The following is a 15,249-nucleotide window of genomic DNA, read 5'->3' on the forward strand; positions in this document are numbered from 1 at the left end:
TGCCATGGAACTGGATTCTGTAGTTTCTAAAATACATTCTTCGACAAATAATGTTTGTATAATTAATTCATCTACTATTGGATTTTCCTCTAAAAAAGATTGCAAAATTTCATTTATGTCGAATTTCTAAAATTATTATTAGTTACTTAAGAACAAGGAACAATTTTAAAACTAATCAATTATAAGACTTCTGAGATAACATGTTGCCGAAATAAGTTATATTTTCAATTTAAATAGACTGTATTTAATACTTCTAGTAATAATCATGTTGAATGTGTGGTGGGGTTGTACATTATAGACTAGAAGTACCAAATTTGGCACTTACATACTTTAGAGGGTCAAAAGGTAAATCTGGCAGCGATTTTTTAAAAAAATTTTTAATTGATTGAAAAATAAGTGAATTGTTGGTGTTTATCTTTAATAACTCTACAAAATGTAAGGACACAAAAATATAATTTTTATAAAAAACTAAAAATTGAAGGAAATTATTTTATTAATGCTTTAATAGTCATGCCAAAATTTTCTAAATTTCAGGATTTTTTTTTTTTTTTTTTTTTGCAGAATTTTTATTTATTACATTTTTACACTAAAATTCAAATTGTTTTCATTGCATCATCAAATATTTAATCGCTTGATTTTCTTACATTGTTCAAAGCTATCAAAGAAGGATTCTATTTAATGTCTGTGTAGTTTACATTACATCTAATAATGAAAATGAAATTGTGTGTCAGTCTTATCTCTGTGTTGGTTCTCTACAGGTCAGATTGTTTAACCTAGAACTACCAAACGTGGCTCCTATATATTAGGGTGTCCCATAAGTTTCTTTCTTAGTTCTAATATGAAATGAATACACAATTTTTACTATTTAAGATGTTTTTTATTTTGTTGTATAAGAATCCTTTTGCTCTATTACCTTCTTCCATCTCTCAGGAAATCTCATTATGCATTCTTTCCAAATGTGTTTTGTTTTGTTTGGTTTTTCCTGTGTTTTGGGCAAGAATAATTAATAAATAGATAAAAAATCAGTATTTTTGTTGATAAGACATTTTGAAAGAAATATATTATAAATAGTCTCCAGACATAAGTTATTTATTCTATGTTCTTAGACTTGCCATAGAAAATAGAACTTTACCTCTTTCCAAATTACAGGCTCCGCCCTTCTGAAAACTTATTTCTATAGCGTGATTGGTTGGAATTAAGAATACTGTTCCTGGTTGCAAAATGAATGTGCGCTTGTGAAATATAAAACCAGGCAATTGTGTTTTTGGATGTCATGGAATTTAACTATATTAGGATGGTTACAATGGTTATGCCCAGTAAACGGAACAAGTGTAAGGATATTAAAAAATTACGGATTTTATTTTTTGTCACAATTTGGTGTTTAAAAATATTTTTTGAGGGAATTATTAAATTATCCAAACGAGATTTAATTGAAATTAAATACAACCAATATTCGCAGCAAACCAACTAGTCAGCAATGGAGGCTAGTTTTAAATAAGTATAACAATTACAGACACATGATTTTTATTTTTATCACATGAATAATTTACATTCACAACAAATTAGCAACATTTAACAAATATCCGTCACAAAAATACATTTTGAAATTTGTAATACTTCTTTGGAAAATCTACTTAAATTTTACAAATTTGTTTATAAATATTACCTTATAAGATTTCGGATATGTTAATTCAAAATTTAGTACAAAATTAATTCATTACTGTATACATTTGAAAAATACTCCAATAAAAATATTTCATAAAAAGTGGACTGAACTTGTTGACTATCCACATTTCATTCCAACACATTTTTATGCTAATAGAACATAACTACACCATTTTTCATTAACTTCAAAATAGTTAATAATAGTTATTTTTGTTTAAGAATTATCTGATATATTTGTTATATTTTGTTTAAGAATAATTTTGTTTAAAAATTATATGACCGGACATAGTTTATTGTTATTATAATTTATGCAGAGGGAATTTTTTTTATAAACATTAAACCTTCACACACTACAGACATAAATTATTTTAAAGATATTTGTAGTTTTGTACAGCAGTTCTATCATTCTACTCACAACACACTTGGAATTAAGAATTCACTCGAAAAACACCACAACAAGAAAGAAAAAACTGCAAATGGACTAGAATGTAGCGCCGATTGAAGACCTTTTTTAAACATTATGGCCTTTAGCAATATAACAATATTTATATAGCATTTACGATTGACAATCAAGTATGAAACTATTTCAAAGCATTAAAATTTTTGAATAAACTTATTGTAAAAGTATTTCTAAACACTATCTATGCAAAAAGCATATCATTAAGTTGAAAATACATTTTCAATATTTAATATATAATCTATTATTTTATGTGATAGCAATCAATGTTGAAAAACTAATTCGAAAGGACAAATTTACACACATTTATATTCTCAGTAGACTCACCAAATGTTTTACAAATATTATCTGTCGATAAAGAATTCCAAAGTAAAACACTTAAAAGCGAAATTCCATAATCAATAAGAGGACTGCAAAATTTTAAATGCTTTATTCTGTCCCATGGGATAATACGACAAATTCAATACTTTAATGTAGAAAATCTGTAGTCAGTGTACGCAAAGAAAGCTTGTCCGCTGAGGCGATTTGGCATTGACTCTACTTTTTGGCAATTTCATGGTACTGTATAACTCTACTGTAGATACGAATACGAACAATAAATGAAATAAATTCATTACTACAATACCTTTAGAAACAAATTCTTTAATATTTATCTTAGTCTATGAAAATCATAAAAGAAATAGAATTAAAACAGCTATATCGAATTCATATTCAAACGATTTACTAGACATGTATCAAGAATTCATCAAATAAACGAAGAAACCACCAAACGATTACATTTTATACTAATCTAATGCAGGTGCATATTTCAAATTGTGTGCCTTTGATCAGTTTACACAATATAATATTAACACACATATATTTCATTGCATATACTGTATTGTAACTCGATGAACAACGTACAGTACTCTTTATGAAAACCACTGTCATTAAAAAAAGCAGTTCATATTTTTAAAGCCGAAAAATAAATAAATAAATTCAACATCAGAGCAGTAAATCTCTCAGAAAACAACAATTATCATAAAATACCTGACTAGAATAATTTGCAAATACAAATATAGTCTCGATTATCCGGATTATTTTTTAAAGCGAATTAATTATTATTATTATTATTATTAGAAACAAAGATTCAGAATTTTAAAAAGAATATATATGGTATAAACTAATCGGCAATTTTCAACTGAATTTGTATATTTCTTTAGCACAAAGGTTCAACTTCAAAAAGAATTTTGTAAGAATATGATGAAAAATAATTTGTCAGAAATGAAATTTTCTTAATCCATTCGTATTCTTGTTATTTCCCCACTTTTATTTGTAGCGTAAACGCATCGTAGTTCTGAAAGAGTGACAACGTAGGTTTTTTTTTTTTTTTTTTTAATTAATCGCGGAATTTTAACAACTATTTTGTATTCTTAATAGACTCTCGTAGCTGCTTTTTAGAAAATCTTTCATTTCTTTGATCGAAATTGATTCGGATAATCGAGATTTATTTTTATTCTAAAGCTAATAGGAAAATTTTCGAGAATAAAGCCATCATAAATAAAATAAAGGAAGGCTTAGCAATTACAAAACTTGGTGTAATATTTTTTTACAAATAAATCTGGGGGCATTTTTTTATATAAAATGCATAAAATTGCTTTTAATAAGCAATATTCAATACCAATTGATTTTTTAACAAATGCATCAAATTTTTAAAAAGCGAGTAACAACATACTTGGAAGCACCACAAACATCGCATTTAACAATAAGCATTTTTTTCCTTTTGAAAGCACAATAAATTTTAACAAACATTTCCACAGGCTTAAAATGAAAGGGGATTCTTCTTGTAAACTACGAAGGACTTTTTACTACTTTTCCTAGAAACAGGAAATAAAAAAAATGAATATAATTTATTTCTACACAACAAAATTTCTTTATAAAAAAGTTTATTACAATTTATTTAAATAAGTTAAAAAATAAATTACATATTGAATATAAATTGACTACCAACAACTATATAATAGTGCATTTCAACAATGCTTGATTGATGGTATTCGATGTCTTATTCCCTTCATATCAGCGCACTACCTAAACGACTCTATAATAAATGTGAATTCTTCTATAAAAAGTATAAAGGCCTATTTTTGTCTCGTCCGGTTAATGAGGTATGTTGTCCAAAGAAAAGAGGGACACATACAAGTAGTCTTCCTGCATGTAATCTTGATTGAGCAGATATCTTAGCACCTTACTAACCCATAATCTTAGTTCTATTGTAAAAAATAAATTTTAAAAAAATCTTAAATTGAAGCACAATAGTGATCCTTCTTGGCTGAAAATACTAGAAAATGATATTCTGCAGAGATTATAAAACTTGTCAACCTGAAATAGTTCTTTTTGAAACAGAATTTTTGTTATAAACCAGTTTCCAGAGCTCTTGGATTACACTACTTAATACATAAAGCCTTCTGAAAACACCAAATTGAGATAAATACTTTTCAACCTATCCGATCATTAATTATCTTAATGAATCGAATAAATGACTTCTGTTTTTCGAATTGTTATGTTTAGTAAGCAATAAAACCACACTTCCAATATATCTAACAAATATTTTATTTCATTTAGTACTTTCGTAAAAATCGTTTGCTATTTTTTCAGCGAGTATTTATTTTGTAATTATCGTCTGCTAATTATATTAATGATAAAATTTCTGATATGAAAGAAATATTGCATTAGATTTGAATCTGAAATACATAGAAAGTCATTTAAAACGTCTTTTTTTTTATACATTAGGTAATTCTTATTCTAAAATAGCGTGAATAAATTTAACTTACATGGTGGAGGAGTCTGTTCGTCTTTCGGATCCGTATCAGTACTTTCTCCGGAGGTGATCGATTTTTCCTTTTCCTTCGGCGCCTTTTGCTAAAATGACGAAAAAGCGATAATTAATATTCAAAGTGAACTTTCAGCATTCTTTAGAATAAAAAGAATAAATAAGTGAATTATTTAATTACTTGAGGTTTAGGTGCCTTGTCGGGAAGAAGTGTTATTTTTCCGATATTTTTTCGATCGTGCATCTTCTGCATAGCCTCTGCTACCTAAAATTAATCAATAATTTATTCTTCATAAATATCATCATTTTATGCAAAATAAATATTTTCATATATTGTGGAATTTTTTGCCGAAAAAAATCTGTATTGATTTTTTAAAGCCTTTTATAAAATTATTTATTGATTTTTTTAAATAAATATCCTTTTTTCATTTCTAAAGAAATAATTTTAGAATTTTAAATTCATCTCTATTGCATAGTTTGGGTTTCAAATTGTCATTTTTTTCTACCATTATATAAAGATTTGCCTTCAAATACTTTGTGAAGAAATAAGAGGTTTGATTCTAACAAAAGTTCCACACCTATTTATTTCAATGCTAAAGTTTTAGAATTTATTTAATATTGTTTAGTCGTTATTCAGTTGTTGAATTTTCTTGTTTTCTTACGTATTAAAAAATGTTCAGGAAAAAAAAAAACACTTCTCTAATTCAAAATAAATTCAGCAGTATTAAATGCCCCTATTTCTGCATTTAAAAATGTTAAATTAGTAAGTTTTAATGCTGTTTCTATTCCGTTCTGAGCTAACGAATGCTAATTGGCTTAAAAATGTACTTACAAATGTATTTATTTTCTCCATTAAAATCAAATCATTGTTTGAATTCAAATTTAATACGAAAAACAAAGAGAAAAAAAAATAATAAAAAAAAACAGGAAGTTATTATAAGTAAGTAAAAAGAATTCATAAAAAACATCTGTTTTTCTTTATATATTATCAAAACGAAACGGTTATGAAACAAATTTTAAAAAAATAGTTTAAGAGTAGGAAGGCAAAAGAAAAAGGGATAATAATATCAGTTTCCCCTAATTCTATGTTATTTCGCCATATTCTCCGCAATTTCCATATCGCATTTAATGCTCTGCCCTACATCAGGAAAAGGAAAAGTTAGATACTGTTAGAGTGCCAATTTCGGTATTGGCATTAAGGTTAATTATCTCTCATTCTCTCGTTGCCAAATTTCTGATAATCTGTATTAAATTTGCTAAATCAAATCAAGTTTTTTTTTAATTGTTAATTCTCAGTGTTATTGCTTTGGTACATTTCTTTACTTATAGTTATTGCTTTCAAGGCTTAGTTAGTATTCAAATTTTCACTTCAAAACGCCTTAACAGTACAATTGTAATTTCACATTTACATAGTATATATGTCTAAATATATGCTAATCTTATAACTTTAAACTTTCTTGTATATATATATATATATATATATATATATAGAGAGAGAGAGAGAGAGAGAGAGAGAGAGAAATTTATTTCAAAATATTCAGGTTTAAAGCATTTTTAATTAGGTATAAATAAAACTAAATATCATGTCTCGGAGATGAAGGACTATAGAGTCCAGGTGCTCCATCTAAATATACACACACAACTTTTTTTATACTAACTATTATAGTCCTTTACTATTTGCTCTCATGCTGAAAATGTCATATAGCGCCATCTCGCAAATTTGCAAATTTGTGTGGTACTTGCATTGTTGTCATAGGATGATAGCCTATTGGTACCTCAAAATTTTTTGAGATGGTGCTATATGATATTATAGGAATACGAATACGTTCGGCTCCCAACCAATAGCAACATTGCAATTATTGTTTTAACCAATTCGAATAACATGTAAAACTATGTGCATTCCTGATTGTTTTTATTTAAATGACTAGATAAAAAATATTCATATGTAACCAGTATGTGATTCGTATCTAAATATTTTCTCAAAAAAAAAAAATTACAATTTTACAAAAAAAAAAAAAAAAAAAAAAAAATGCTGAATGAAGTTTGGTTTTCCAGGTACTAAACTGTAATGAGAATTTCTCCATGAAGCATATGGAGGTAAGTATGACTGATTACCAAAAGAAATTGAAGTTCAAATTCTGATTCCACCTCCTGTAGAGAGCAAGAGAAAGAAAAAAAAAAAAGAGAAAAAAAATGTCAGAATTAACCTACATCCTCAAAGGCCCATTCGGAGTCTGTGGTAACTTTGATTTTCTTGTCTTCCCAGAGCTTAAAGACCTTTGACACAACTCCTCGCACGTACTCGTGGCAGCCTTGCTGATACAATAAGTGGCGCAAATGAAATCCGGCTAAGATCTTGTTCTCATCAAACAGCTTGATTGGGCTAACTTTATCAACTTGCCACCACTGAAATGATTAAGAAAGAATGACGCTCTCATTATAAGCATATATAAAGGCTTCATTTTATACAGTGAATTTCTTAGAGATATTAATGAATGCTATAATTATTGAGAGATTGAAATGATTAATAAATAATTTTGTGTACGTTTAATTTTATTAATATTATTTGTTTTCAGAAAATAAATCGTCTGCTTGTTAATTCAATGAAAATTTATTTATCGTAATTTAAAATAAGCATGATTTTTTTATTTGGTGTATTTTGGAAAGTAATGAGAAAAATTTCTTATTTTTAGAACAGACAATAAAAAATTACTATTTAATTGCATTAATAAAAAATAGGTTAGATTAAAATAACGTCGCCAAACTAGAAATTTTCGATGACGATAAATGGTTAAAAGTGTTGTCCTAATCTTTGTTTTAACTAGAAAACTTTTATAGTTTTATAGTTAACATAAAATTTTATAGTTTTGGAATACAAAATTAAATTTTAATAGTTTTGGATAGTATTTAATATTTGGAATGATTTGATTGACATAATAAAAAATAGGTAGCATACATTTTAGTTTTATCAAAGCATGAAATCATTGCATTTTAGAAAATCCTAGCTTTCTAAGAAATCACAATGATTCTTATCAACTACAAGCATTATCGACTTATTCTGATCTAAATATAACAGTCTAAATCTAAAGCTAAAATATCGAAGAAAGTGACTTCAATATACATAAATTTTTATTTTTTATATTTTGTTCAGAAAATATTGAATAAATATCTAATATTATTTATATCCAAATAAATATAAAACATAAAACCTTAATTGTGAAGATTAAGAGCAAATGCAATTTTAACAAGATTCGCACTATGCAAAAACGATTTCATATCCAATATACATATAAATAACTTAAAACAACAAATCATATTCCTTTTGAAATTTTAATAAGTTTCAACATTTAATACTTACAGATTTTGCGAAACTAAAAAAGCTTTTTGTTTCTCCAGATACAATGCTTGAAGTCCCTGAAAGATTAAAAAGAAAAAAAAAAAATAATTTAATCAATCGAGGATAAATGTGAAAAATGCAGCAACAATAGATTCTAAATAATAATATCAATACAATTTTTTAAGAATCTCTTAGAAAATTGGCATTTTTTGTTTTCTAATGATAAATTAAATTATTATCCTTGACATTAATGTAAATAGCAGTAAAAGCAGATCTAATACATTTTATATCAGATTGAAAGAAGTATAGTAAAATAGAAATCCAAAAATTTTATGACATTACCTTGAAACACCTGCACAGAAATTTCAGCAATTTTAAGATTTTAATCGCAGTTGCGCAATGTAAGTAGTAATATTAAAAAAAAAAAAAAAAAAAAAAAAAAAAAAACCGCTAAATCATAAAATTAAAATAATGTTATTACATCAACCATTATCATCAAACCATTCAGTTCCTGCGAGTTCTTTTGTAACAATCAGTCATTTTTTGCCTTTTAATTATATTATTGAAACTTCATAAATATTTCATGAAACATACCAACACGAACTAAACATATATCAACATTAAAAGCATAAAGATAATAACTGTAGATGAATTTTGCTTCTTTTAAATCAGCCACTCACCATTTCCACATACGAATGAAAATTTCCTGAATTAACACATTTAAATTTTCAGAAAACGTAACGATAATTCGAAAAGATCAATTGCAATTTACTCGCTGCTGTAGTAAAATTACTTAGGAACTATTGATTTTGATTCCATAGGACTATCCTAACTCGAAAGCTGAATCTACAATATCCAGTTCCTTGCCAATTTTTTTTCAGTGCATCTCTTATAAAAGCAGTAAAATATTTTGAGATCGATGGAACATTTTCCTTACCATATAAGACGTATCTACCAAGTGGTTTGAGAAGGCTGTATCCTTTGTTGACATCTTCTCCACAGACGCAATCGAGAACTAAATCTACTCCCTCGGGAAGCAATCTATTAAATAGCGCAAAAAAATATCATAAACATTTTTTTCAGATAAGGATTGAGTTATAATTCATAACCCTCTAGATAGGTGTAACTTGGGATGATTAGAATAATTATGCCACAGAAAGCTGTATTTAAGAATACATTGAAATCACCCAACTTGTATAAACCGATTTTTGCATCCAAAATTTTGACAATTTCTCGCCAAATGAGATAATCCTGACTCGTTATATTATGACTAATTTTTTGGCGAGTTTTAGGTCGGCTAGCAGGATTTCGATAAGAAAGTTCACCTTGCTCTTAAATATAAGAGATTGGTAATACTCGAAGGTTAAAACTATAAAGCTGCTTACATACATTTAAAACTTTTCTAGTCTTTTTTTTTTTAATTTTATCACACACAATATAAATGTGACTATAATGTTTACACGCACATGCAGCCTTTGCATTTGCATTAAATTTTCTCCTAATTTTTTGATCTAGCCAATTTTGTCAAAGGCAAAATATTATCTGATTTCAAATGTTAACGGTAATTTTTTTTTTCAGTAAAACAAAAATTCTTGTACCCAATTTCCAAGGAAAATCCTTTCAAATTCATCATGAAAATAAGGTCAATTCATGATCATGGCATTATCATAATGTGATCTACGTCAATTTAAATTTTTAATTTACTACAACATGAGGTAGCGCCTCACGTAACTGTAGAAACAATTCATTTGCTGTTCGAAATAATCATTTATTTTCAATTTATATTTTTGAATCTAATTCTAGTTCTTACATTAGAAGTTCAATTAATTTCTTTAAAATACCACACATGAGTACGGGTTGAATAAAATTAAAAGTATCTCTTTTAGAACACTGTACGCAGAAAAAAGAGCAATGATCTCAATGTTTTTAATCTGGGTATCTGGGTAAATGCTTTCAGTGTATGAAAGAAGAATGCTGTTAAGCATATAAATAATAATAATAATAAAGCTGAAAAAAATAAAGAGTTAAGTCCAGCATTTATTCCCCTTTAAAATTGTTATATGATTTTATATGTATCAATTCAATTAAAATTTTGGATATTCATAATATCCAAAAGTATTCTTTTAGTAACGATTACATATTATTGATTACAGTCGATAATTTGTAATTAATATGCATGATGGCGACGGTAGGACTGTTTGCTAATCTTACTTAATCTTAAAATTACTTAAGAATAACATGCGGTTTCTTGCTAAGTGTTAAAAAATCAAGCCAGTGGTCTAAAAATGCGCCCAAAATCATCACTTTGGCTTACAATAAATAGTAACATGTAACTTTTAAGATTAAAATGTAAATTTTCAGAATAACTACATTTTGGCAAGAAAGTGTAAAATACAAATTCAAATTTGGCGACTGGAGGTTACTATTAAGTTGAGCCTTTAGAACTCTTTTGCATTAGTTGTGCTGCCATATTCACAAATGCATATTAACGACATTTAGTGTTGTTAAATCAAATATTTTTTTTCCAGCGCCATGAATCGAAATTCTTCATATTCTAATCACTCCCTATTGTAAAATAAAGAGCATGCGTTACTTTTTAGTTTCTTGTACGTAGTCCTGGCTGTGATCAAACAAATGTGTAAAGTATTCAGCTATGGTCTCGTGCTTATGTTTGGATGCAGTCCCAATGAGAGTAACGTCGGGCACTGTTTTGCAGAGGGAAGCGACCGCTAAGCCCTGAAAAGAGAAGCGTGGGAAATTAAAATGATTAGTTAATGAATACTGTTTACATGAAAAGAATATGCATTTTTTTACATAACAAAATATAAAAGATAAAAAAGAATTCAAAATGTCATTTCAATAGAATTTTTTAAAAGTCTAAAGCGTGATAAATAAAAATTTGAATTTACAGATCAATTTTCGAGATATATTTAATTCAGATTCCATCAAAGAATGAGTCACAAAACTCATAAATCAACAATTTTTACATCATAGTTTATGAATTCAAATGATAGCTAAATATGCAATTTTTTTTCCTGATCAATCATTTTAATATATTTATTTCACATCACATTACTGAATGATTTTTACAAAAAGGCTATGACTTCATATAATAGAAACATATGATATAATTTTTCTGATCAAAAATATATTTAATATCTGATCTGCAATATATTTAATTCAGATTAAATTAATGAATGATTCCGCTAAAATAAGTCTGAAATTTACAACTTTAACCCATGAATTATGGATTCATATATCATTGGCATATGGCAGCCTTCGCAATACGTTTAATTCAGATGACATGGAAAAATAAAGCACAAAAAGTCGTAAATTTACAATTTTAACCCCTTGACTTATGAATTAACGTAAGCGTTAAACTATAAACGTTACTCCCTTAAGACGCATCCTATTTGAAATTTCAATTTATGTTAAAACGTAAAGGTCATTTGAGATCCTAACTCGAGTTTAAGCGATTTTTGTCTTTTAAATTAAATGCTATTATGAATTAACTACATATTAAAATATAAAAAGAATGTTATTTCATGTATGACAATGGCATCTTTTTTATATGAAGGAATTAAAATTATAATTAAAAAAAAGAACTTCAAAAAATATTGCTTATTAATGGCTTATATATTTTAAGAGTTCTTAGTGGGCAAAGTTAAAAAATGTTTCACCTTCAAAAGAAATTTCAGGAAAGAAATTAAAATTAATTATTTAAAAATATTTAATACTACAATTTTCAAAATCAACAAGTTTTCAGTGGGCAAAGTTAAAAAAATGTTTCACCTTCAAAAGAAATTTCAGGAAAGAAATTGAAATTAATTATTTAAAAATATTTAATGCTACAATGTTCAAAATCAACAAGTTTTCCAGTAAATCTTTGATTATTCGAAAAGGTAAACCTTTCATTATGTTCGGAGGATAACATTTCTGGTATAAAATCACAAGTTACTTTTATTATAATTCCAATTTACAAGTCTTGTTAACTAAACTTTAGATGGATTCATTGCGGCTTAATAGTCTGATATCCTTACCGATAACGCGTCTGATATATACAAACATTACGCAACCAGTCTGAAGCACGGAGCTTCATGTATTGTATTCTATTCATTTACATTTCACTCCCGCAGTGCTGACATTACATTTCGGTATTCAATTCCATGTAATCCGAAAGCTGTTAGTGATATATCTTCAGTCATAGGCTTTGATGGTAGGCTTCTCTGGGGAATTATTAACTACTGAGGGTTTGGATGAAATCAATACTACTATATGTTCCTGATATCCTTCTCCTATATGTAGATTAATTCAATGCCAAGGGAACAAACTTCTACTGTTTCAGAAATGAAAATATAACAAAGATACACTGTAAGATTATGCAGATTCTTCTTTTATTTTTTTTTATTAGTGTTTTTTAATCCATTTTAAGAGTTGTTATATGTCCTGCTATAACACACAAAAAAAGCGATGCATCTTTCTAATGTTGGAATCAAATGCATAATTTATACGAGAAACAAAGGAGCTGGAGCTAATTCATTTGGAAAAGCTGCGAATGTAAAAATGCGACTAGCCTCAATTTAGATGGTTCATACGAACAATAAATGGAAGAGGTAAATAACATGGTTTAAATGTCTATCACACTTTGTTTAAAGAATCTTGAATAATGATATATTGAAGATATCATGAAATTAAATAAGCCAATATTCCCAGCAAACTAATTGATTACCAAAGAGGGCTTGTTGCAAGTTCTACACTTGCTTTTTAATCTCTTATTAAATAAAAAGTTGACTAAAAGAGTTGATTACTTAATCAAATATTATTTTATAAATTAAATTGATTAAAAAAGCAACCATTTTCCTGTCACCACATATAATAGAATCATCTACTAATTTTATCGGTTCCCTCTTTCAACTTGGAGCATCCCCAATCGAAATCCTCCGTAGCCCTCCCAGAACTTGCAGATCTTGTCACCAAGGCTTTTGGAGGACTCTAATCTTTTGAATAACACTGTATGCATAGACACGACAACAACATCTACCAGCTTACTATTTCTGTCATATTTATTAACACGCTATTTTTAAATAACCATGTAATTCTACTACCCATTCTGTTTGTATCCTTGTAGTGCAGATAATTTAAATAAATTTTGTGAATATTTTCTTTTATCTTGTGAACAAAAAAAAAAAAATCTTTAATTTTTAATTTCTACAGTTATTACTAATATAAAACCACCATTGGAGGTCACGTTTAAAATGAAATTGATTGAAATTAACTTTAATGTGCCCGTTAAATTTGTATCACATATGGTAATCAAAACAAAGAAGCAGAGTTGTTGTTCTAGCAACCCTGTTACTGATTTTTGTTAGTAATCTTTTGTCTTGCAGAATTGTACACCTGCTATTTTGGTGAGTAATTTTTGCCATCCTTGCAGATCTTAAGATAACTTAAAGCAGCAAATTTCAGCCGAAGGAATTCATTCGCATGTCCTCACAGTCCACGTTCAACATCAAAATTCATTTTATACTGCGCAATGAAATGCTGCTACCAACGTCTATTCATCTTTATTTTGTCGTCAGGGAACTATTAAAGTATTCACATTGATTAGGTCTACTAATAATAAAGATGAATGTGTATGCGTGTTTATCTCTATCTCTCTGTATTAGAACTCTATAGCCCAAACCATTTGACTTAAAGCTACCAAATTTGGTATAACTTTAATGTCTGACCATTTTATGAAATCATGGAGATGAATGAACTGAAATTAAATATAACCAATATCCCGGGCTTACTAGTAAGTCAATAAAGGCAACTAGTTCATAATATATCTATGTTGTTAGTGGTGATTATATAAAAAAGCATTATTGCAAAATTGTGTTTATTACTAAAATTGGAAAAATTTATTAAAATTAAAGAAAAATTGTGCTTTATTATTATTATCATCATTATTATTTAAATTTGAAAGTGGTTTAAAATTATTTTTTTATGATAGCATGCTCGGAAGTTATTGAGCTAAAATTAATTTTTAATTAATTAAAAATGTAATTAAAATTTTGGAAAACCATTTCTTAATACGCAACTATTATCAAAGAAGTAGCTATGAGTCACGTGTAATAACAGAAAGTCTCTACAGAATGCTTTGAAGCAATTTTTCATTCGGCTTCATACATTACGCAATTTAGTTAATATGTAACCTGTAAACATGTCATTTTCAATCTCGTTGGACAAGATGGATTCTAGCATTGTTAGCATGAGTTTCAAAAAGAATCAACGAATTCTTTAAGAATCCTTGTGGAATAGACCAGTAAGGATTGGGAGCAATTAAACATATTTGGACCTACGAGTTTAGATTCCTTTTTAATGCTAAGGAATCATCAGTTCATCAAAATATTCTGGAAATTTACAAAATAAAATCCATCTGGAACTATTTGCTGAATCACAAAAGAATTTTTTAACGTGACAGCTCTTTCTTATTTGTGGCTACAACATTTTCAAAACTTGATTTCGTAAATAAAATAGAACTAGCAAGCATAGAACAAGAGAGTTAAATAAGTTAGAGAATGTCTGAGGGTCTCTGGTGGCAAGGTATATAACACATGCATCAAATTGAGAAAAGCCATTTCTAAAGATAGATTTTATTTAGATATTAGCCTACATAAATATACTTTATTTCATTGTACTTGGAAACACTGTATTCAATTTAATCAAATTAAAATTAAGGATTCATAAATAAACTATGCAAAATAAAATCAAACCCCATGATAATTTTTCTTATGTGTTTAAATTCTAGGTGTAATAGGATTGTAAATTTATTATTCTTTTTAACACTTTCTTAACTGTTTATTATAATTTGTATGTTATTTCTCATGACAGATTAAAGATTAACTTTTTATGATTACATTTGCTTTAGCTCTTTAGTTATCTAAATAAATCATGAGTGATTTGTTTTGTTATGTATTGCGTAGAATCTCTGAAAATCAA

General features: G+C 27.5%; 1 protein-coding gene across 1 annotated transcript in view; it reads right to left on the bottom strand.

Moving 5' to 3' along the window:
- Positions 1 to 1,558: 1,558 nt before the first annotated feature.
- Positions 1,559 to 15,249, bottom strand: part of LOC129972404 (synaptic vesicle membrane protein VAT-1 homolog-like) — a 29,565-nt gene continuing 15,874 nt past the window's right edge. The window contains exons 4-10 of the mRNA XM_056086527.1: positions 10,862 to 11,004; positions 9,206 to 9,309; positions 8,290 to 8,345; positions 7,139 to 7,337; positions 5,113 to 5,192; positions 4,933 to 5,020; positions 1,559 to 3,978 (exon numbers count right to left, since the gene is read on the bottom strand). Of these exons, the coding sequence (XP_055942502.1) occupies positions 3,977 to 3,978; positions 4,933 to 5,020; positions 5,113 to 5,192; positions 7,139 to 7,337; positions 8,290 to 8,345; positions 9,206 to 9,309; positions 10,862 to 11,004 (672 nt within the window). The 3' untranslated portion in view covers positions 1,559 to 3,976. The remainder of the gene's footprint in view (positions 3,979 to 4,932; positions 5,021 to 5,112; positions 5,193 to 7,138; positions 7,338 to 8,289; positions 8,346 to 9,205; positions 9,310 to 10,861; positions 11,005 to 15,249) is intronic.

The sequence above is a fragment of the Argiope bruennichi genome, chromosome 6 (genome assembly GCF_947563725.1).
Source record: "Argiope bruennichi chromosome 6, qqArgBrue1.1, whole genome shotgun sequence".
In the NCBI taxonomy this organism is placed as follows: Eukaryota; Metazoa; Arthropoda; class Arachnida; order Araneae; family Araneidae; genus Argiope; species Argiope bruennichi.